We start from the raw sequence: 7,500 nt of genomic DNA on the forward strand, positions 1-7,500 counted from the left end.
ATGCACTCCACTCGTTACCACTAAACGACGAAGCCAGGAGCGGAAGGAGGGACTTGAACCCTCAACCTCAGCCTTGGCAAGGCTATGCTCTACCATTAAGCTATTTCCGCCAGCTACGGTAGTGGCGAAGCACTACTGAGCAATTCACGTATCACTTGATATGGACGACTTCTGTTTTTCCGCCAGACCACACTCTTGACCTCCGATCGAGCTAGGAGCACGAGTAGGTAGGCAGGGGGATAGGGGCTGTTCAATCAATCTCCGGCCGCTCAGTGCCGCTATTGGTGCGAGTTGTAAGGAGTCTTGGTCTCGAGTCGAGCTGGGGCCTCATTTCATTCTCGTAACGGGAGTGAGTGCACCGCAAGACCAGACAAGTTACTCCCTCGTCTCGCAGCGGCGGCATCTGTCTTTTTTTTAAGTTAAGTCATTTCCTAAGACGGCTCCTCTTATTCTACGATAATCCAAGCAGCAGCTCCACGAGTCCGCTCAGAACCAGTCGATTCCGGAGCCATTCGTTCTCCCCTCTCGGTTGCCCTTTGCCAGCTACTAGAGCAAGTAAGAGAACCTACAGTGAATGAACAACAAGAACTGCAGATTTTTACCGGATTGTACACCTTTGTGTCTGGCTATGTATATGGATGTGCATAAAGAAGGGACGGGACATCTCTTTCCCTTTTTTAGGAGGATGAGAGAGGGAAGAAGCTGCAGCGCCACCTCAGGAACTTCTTACTGGGGCAGCACCCATAGGCGCGAGTCTTTGGATGCACGTGTTTTGTTCATATTCCTGCGCAGTTAAGATAAAAAGAGTCCCCAAGGCAACCACTTGTGTCTTTCTTGGATATGCTCAGTCCGGGTATAGATGCTATGACGTGAAATCCAAGAGAGTCGATGTATCCTTGAATGTTCTCTTTAATGGGGTCGCCTCATATTTTCCTTTACCTAATTAATCATCCCCGGGCGGTGATGGAGATGTATTGCGGCCTTCTCCTGTTCATCAACTCGAACCTCATTCTTCTGCAGTTGATGTTACGGATCAGCCTGACTCTTCAGGCCAGCATTTTCTGCCGGTCGACGAATGCGTGCTCCGGTTGTAGCAGTGTTGAATGAACGGCAGGTTTGTTTACCCAGACCAGGTCAGCCTAAAGGTGGTCCCGATGTTAGATTCTCAACATTTGAACCGACGGTTCTATTGGTGACCCATTCCAACCAAATAAGCTGGCCGCTTTTACTTTGATTAGCCTTTCAGAAATAGGGGTGCGGGGGTGCTGTGCTCCTCTTCATTTGCTCCCGTTAACGACCACAAAGGCATACATAGAAGGCAGATGAGAGAAAGCGAAAGCGCTCGATGAACGATGATTGAAGATTGCAGCATATTTTTTATAAAGACAGCAGTAGACCACTACATTTTTTTAGCAGAATTTGGCCAGCGCATCGACCTAGTACAAAATGGCCATCTTACTGAATCCGAAAAGTCGACTACGACAAAAACGTAGTTATTCCCCCCCCTTCCCCTTTTTTTAAGAAATAGAGCAATCGTTCTACGAAATCTATGGTTATGCTTTTCCCATAGCCAGGAAGGTATTGGGCTGATAAAGCCCCAACTTCCTCTTGGACGGCTTCGACGTGCTGCATAGAGCACACACAACCCATCACCGTTGGACATCTGCTTCTATCCTAGGCCAATAAGAATGCCTTTCCAGGTGAGCCAGAGTTTGATTACACTTTGGAGTTGATCAAACTCTGGCGTCATGAAGGACTGCGAGACGCCTTGTCCCTCCGAGTACTCCGCCGTAAAGTCCCCGAAGTCCAATAAGGTGGTAGAAACAGCAGTTGCGGCGCTTTACTAATAACATAAAAAAAAGGGGTATGGACAGAAAATCTGCAACCGTCGTTGGCCTTTCTTTTCTTATCCTACCAACTTTATTCACTTCGCGGTAAACAGAGACTTTCCAATAGCCAGTAGGTCAAAGCCTTTCTTTTGGGGTCCAAGGGTGCCACCCCGTACTCCCCAATTCCTGTCTTCGGAACTACGGGGATAGGTGACTTTCTGCGATGGCCCGCCACCTCGTTGGGAAAAGTGAAAGGAAATAACAAGCCCTAAACGAAAGACCAACTAGCAGCTTATCAACCACCGAACACAGACTCATGTTGGCGATGCCATGGTTAAGTACGAGGACCACCCACCCAGCAAAGAGCGAGGTCTTTCACTTTCAGCCAAGTACTTCAAAAAAAAAGAGTGGAAGGCGAAACAACTACAACATTAGAGGAGATTTTCTGTACTGTATAAGTGGCTCGGAAGAAGAATCACGTCTCCAGTCGATTCTACTTCTAGTCTTACTAGATAAGTCACAAGGCCTGTCCTTCTTCAGGCCCAGGTCATCTAGTCGGGGTCGACCACAATTTCGTAAGAAAGAGATAGAATTTAACTAAGTGGAAATCAAAGGAGGGCGTCGATCCATTGTGATTCGGTTCCTTGGTGTGGAGAGATCTCTGCCATAAAACAGAGAGCTCGTAGGCCTTATTCTGCAGATCAAAGAACGAACGTAATTCCCCATTCATGCAAAGTAGTCTTTTTTTATAGAACAGAGGCATTCTGGGCCGACTACTACGACTACATGCGCATCTAGTGCAGTGGCTTGGTCTTGTCAGAGCCTTGACCATCTTCCGAAGTTCTAAATAATCTACTGATCAAAGGCTGTAGGGGCGGACTGCTCTACATTCAGCCGCGCCATAGTGACCCCCGAAGCGATCTTCTTCTAGTTGCGGGACGAAATCTGGCAGCCAATTGCTGGCTCTGAATAACCAGCCCAGCAAGAAGTTCAATTCTTCCATAACCTAAGGGGGCGGGGTTGCGCGCGAGCCGAGTGACGTAGGTGCACAAGAGTACTTCGCGTCACAACCATCTCTTTTTTATAGGTTCTACGGACCGATGCCTGCTGCTTCATCTGGGAGCAAAGAATCATAGATATGCCGGTCATTAGAAGGAAGAACCGCCATAAAAAGATTCCTCGTGTATCATCTGTAGCAAAACTATGAACGGAAGCTAGCAATCCGGACCGTATTGAAAAGGTTCCTAAGACACAGCATAGAAAAGTCACAATATTAAGAAACGAGGTCCAAGAATGAAGAAGGGGTAGAATTACTGAATGAATACGAGCTGTGGCTAATACCCGAGGCATAAAAGAAGCATTTTCTACGGGATCCCGAAACCACCAGCCACCCCGACCTAATTCATGATGAGCCCACCAACTTCCTGGCAAGATGCCTACGGTTAAAAACCACCGACATGTCAAGATCCAAATTCGAATTGGTTCCTGGTCCTGGTCAGAGACCACTGTGTTCGCGCCGGCGGTCCAAGAAAGAGGCGAAGTAGCGGTATCTTTCTTTCCATTACGAACGACACGCTTCGCCTGCTCCCTCCCCGTGTCCACTAGCGCTCCTGTCCAGAGCGAAGAGAAGGCGAAAAAGCGCCGCCGAAGCAGCATGAGCGGGCTTCTATTTCTATTGCTACGCAACAATAGAGCATAATAGCATTTTGCGCCCACATCTTTGAATTTGAGGGTAAAAAGCTCGCTTGTTATACGGGATCCGACGCATCCAGCAGAGCGAAGCAGCCTTCCATTCTTTTCGGCGGCATCCTTCCGCATTGGCGGCGAGTGGAGTGCCACAATCCCATTCATCATTTTTGATCTACATAAGCCAAAGCCCATAGCACTGGCGACGTCTCCGGCATAAATGCAAGGCGGATGTATAGCTGATATAGGATCTTGTGGAACAGGATTTGATTCTGCAAGCGGTTCGGTACGAACGAAGAAATTTCGAACAAAAGGATCGGAACTCACTGATAGGAAAGGAGAGAAAAACAAAGCAATGCCAAGAGCTCCGTCAATCCGCTGTTCATCGATAGACGAAGCTCTCTCTTGATCATCTCGTGCCAGATGCAACAAAGGATGAGTCCTTTTTCCTTCTCGCGAACCACGGGAGCGCCTAGCGCCCAGAGGAGCAAAGCTCATTTTCCTTTCAGGGTAAAACGGCGCATAAAAAAGGGCTGACCCGTCAAAAGTCCGGTTCCTTCGCGAACGAAGTTCAGAATCAACAAGGGTTCGTAGAACGAAAGGAGTGTACAACTGGGGCGCAGCCCTACTTTTTTGTTCGTAACGAGGGAGAGATAGAATGGAGTTCTTCACGAAATTCAAGACAAAGGAATAAAAAATAGTTTCTCTATGGCCTCCTCGTTTTGAGACATTATGGCTTTGGAGTCGACCCCGGTAACAAAGAAGGAATCCATAAAAACTTGGGATCCGACACCATGATAAAATACTACCCTCATGATTAGACCATGTCCCTGAGATTTGATAAAAGAAAGGTGCATTAGCGGTTAATACGTTGTAATTGGAGTTGTTATTAGGAATATGACGGAACGAAAGACCAAGGAAAGAGAGAAGAATGCACCAAAATGCAGGTGCTGCACCAAACGCTGGTGGTTCTTTCTTGTTGTAAGTGAATGCAACGAAAAGACCCGGAAATAACGAATAATGAAACAATTCATATATTGACATTTCGTGCTCATTTCCAAATTTCTGCTTTGTTATTCCCATCATCCGGTAACCACAGGATGATCCACAAGAAAGGTGGCAGGATTCGAACCTATGGCCGGCCGGCCGCCCCTGACCTAAGAAGAAAAAAACTCCTTATGACCAAAGAAGGACCAGCTTACAACCTTCTCGAGCGAGAGTTCCACGATCACGACCAGCAGCAACTTGTTGGGAGTAGGGGCATCCAAGCTCCTAGCGCGGTAGAAAGGATCTCAGCTAAACGGTTACCGGTCCACCAGTCCCGCAAGGCTCTCAACGGTGAACTCCTTGGTTCGTCAACGTTTTGATCTCTGTTCTCGCGCGTGAAAAGCAGCATGCAATGTTGCCTTGCTTCACGTGAGCGCGCAGCGCTCGTGTTGCTTGAGATCCTCTCTAAACCGGCCGTGTTGCCAGCCCACGGACCCCGCTGCCGATCCGGTCGTCCATCTCGGAGTCATCAACATCTCTTTTAGAGGAGATGAGTGCCCCATAGAAAGCTTGATCTATCTGCCCCACCATTTTTTCGTATGCCTTTCGATCCTTCCAGTGAGAGACCTTCAGACCAAAGCATTGCCATTGCACGGGTACCCAATCCTACAACTTGATCAGTCTCCCATCTCCAAACGTCCGGGCGATTCAGATTAAGAAGTGAAGCCATCGTATAGCCCAACTTGTGACTATAGCTAACAAACATAGATAATAAAAAAAAGGGGATGTATAAAACCGGTATTCACTGATAGGAGTAGACTTCCGGTCGTATCTGACTTTGAAAAGCAATCATGAAAGGATCTAGACTAGGATCTTAGACTACGCTTTTTTTTTTTTCTTTCTTTGATTCGAAAGCATTCAAGCAAGGAAAGAAAAATGATAAAGAAGAGCGAGCATCAAACAAAGCTTCCCGTCTATGTGATTATTGAATCCCAACGTTACGAACAAAGGGAGGAGGAAACAAGCTTCAAAAGAAAAGGGCTGGGCTTATGACTGAACACAAAAAGAATTGAAATGTTGAAGATGGAATTGATCTTTGACCTTGCCGTCAAGAACTGCTGTTCAGGTTTAGGAATCATCATGTCTTTCTTTTTATTGTTGTTAGCCGATTGATTCCTTGATCTTATCCTGTGCTCGGTAATCACACTAGTAACGCAGGGAATAAAGTGAGATCCGATGTGTCGATACCGGACCTGGACACGCTAACTAAACTGCTATCTTTGGCAAGGCAATCAACGGATGCTTCTAGCGCGCCAAGGCATTGTTTTTTTCCTTGCTAGTTAGCTTCGCTAGCTTGCTGGCTAGTTTTCTTTGCTCTAAATTGACCACTCACTACCTTGAAACAACTCGGACTATTCTTATGTAAAAGACACTACACCTTGAATCCTACTTCTCTCGAGTTGGAAAGGACTGTTCGTGTCGCTACTAGGTAAATCAATTCAGAGGTCGATTCCGATGCAGACTGGGCTTGAGATCCCACTGATCGTCGCTCTACAACTGCTTTTCTTTTTTTTTAGGTGACTCACCTATCTCTTGGCGCAGTAAGAAACAAAGCGTAGTGTCCCGATCAAGTACATAAGCAGAATACCGAGCCATTGCTTAAACTACTTCTTCACTTCTTTGGCTAAGGTGCTTACTCACGGATCTAGGAATTACCCATTATGGTGCTACTCCGCTCTTTTGTGAGAATCGCAGTGCTATTCAGATAGCCCACAATTCTGTGTTTCATGAGGGCACCAAACACATTGAGACTGACTGTCATTTTATTCGTCAGCATATCCATAGTGGTACTATCAATCTTCTTTCCATCTCCTCTGCGGATCAACTAGCTGATATTTTCACTAAAGCACATCCACCTGGGCGTTTCAGTGACTTAGCTTCCAAACTCAAGTTGGTCTCAAAATTACCATCTTAAGTTTGAGGTGGGATGTTAATGTATATTGTATATAGTGTTAGTTTCTAGTAGTAGTGTTTGTAGTAGTCCCACATTGGTTCTCAGTCTTTGGCCTCCTGTTTCTTGTATACTAGAAATAGAGTGAGTCACTCTTGTCTCATTTTCTCTATCAATGAAATCATAGATCATTCCATGAATTATCAAAAAGAATCCCTCTCTCTTAATGACTCTTCTTAGGGAGTAGAATCTGTTGCCTAGGAGCTCAGAGAAAGGTAGCGAAGTAATATTTTCTTTTGAAAGCAAAGAGGAGTGGAGTGGCGGTCGCGCAAGCAAGCGAAGTATAATAAGCCAAAACGATTATGCAACTTGGCCCCTTCAACTACTTAGGCGCAGGATAGAAGATGATGGAGCAGCATACCGGAGGAAAAGAGACGTCCTAATTCGAATCAAAAATACAAAATAAAAATAATGAATTAGGCATCATGTTCACTAGGTTATTCTTATATGGACAACGTTTGGAGAACGGATGACTAGAACAGATCGGTAAAGGCCTGACTCTATTCCTTCCTAAGGTCAGGAATAGCGGCCTTAAAGCTTCTCCTACTATCGGCTACCTAACTGTCGGGAAATCGGTGTCGTGGTGGTGCTACGAGATGGCGATTTCTCGTATAGAAGAATAGATCCGCGGACCTATTGATTGACCATAGATGCGAACCGATCGACCGCTATCTAAGAGAAGAGTTGTAGTTCTTCTATCGAAAAAGGGCAAGGGGAGAAGATGTAGCAGCTTGCCTAGATCTCGTATTTCCCACGTAGTCCGTCGGTCAAACCAACGATTCTCTTCTCAAAGGTTTATAGAGAGTCTTTTTATTTTTCCGGTATGTAGCTCCGCGAGCAAAGAGCGCATCATCGGGGCAGGGCGAAAACTAAGATAGGATCATCATCATGGCCCTTTTCTTCTTTCTTTTTTTGTGTCCGGTCCCTTGTGTGTGTTTTTTTTAAGGCAACTCCGGGGGCTGCTGCTCTGGGGCATCCAATTCCTCT

General features: G+C 46.2%; 3 protein-coding genes and 1 non-coding gene across 4 annotated transcripts in view; 2 read left to right on the plus strand and 2 right to left on the minus strand.

The window, feature by feature from the left end:
* Nucleotides 1-38: 38 nt before the first annotated feature.
* TRNAG-GCC lies at nucleotides 39-110 on the minus strand. The gene has a single exon. It is a non-coding gene; the product is annotated as a tRNA-Gly (tRNA).
* A 2,287-nt stretch (nucleotides 111-2,397) lies between these two features.
* On the minus strand, nucleotides 2,398-3,391 carry LOC125313443 (cytochrome c biogenesis CcmF N-terminal-like mitochondrial protein 2). The gene is given in 3 exon segments (XM_048273180.1): nucleotides 2,398-3,191; nucleotides 3,193-3,226; nucleotides 3,333-3,391. Coding segments are annotated over 3 exon segments (465 nt in total). The 3' UTR covers nucleotides 2,398-2,819.
* A 205-nt stretch (nucleotides 3,392-3,596) lies between these two features.
* On the plus strand, nucleotides 3,597-4,063 carry LOC125313442. Its single transcript, XM_048273179.1, has one exon. The coding sequence runs from the start codon at nucleotides 3,736-3,738 to the stop codon at nucleotides 3,922-3,924; it is 189 nt and encodes a 62-aa protein (XP_048129136.1). The 5' UTR covers nucleotides 3,597-3,735; the 3' UTR covers nucleotides 3,925-4,063.
* A 2,469-nt stretch (nucleotides 4,064-6,532) lies between these two features.
* The window catches only part of LOC125313445, a 4,450-nt gene continuing 3,482 nt past the window's right edge, over nucleotides 6,533-7,500 (plus strand). Inside the window, exon 1 of the mRNA XM_048273182.1 lies at nucleotides 6,533-7,500. This exon is cut by the window's right edge and continues 3,482 nt beyond it. The gene's annotated coding sequence lies outside the window, so the exon portion shown is untranslated.

Source organism: Rhodamnia argentea, unplaced genomic scaffold (genome assembly GCF_020921035.1).
Source record: "Rhodamnia argentea isolate NSW1041297 unplaced genomic scaffold, ASM2092103v1 Rarg_v2.32, whole genome shotgun sequence".
Classification (NCBI taxonomy): domain Eukaryota; kingdom Viridiplantae; phylum Streptophyta; class Magnoliopsida; order Myrtales; family Myrtaceae; genus Rhodamnia; species Rhodamnia argentea.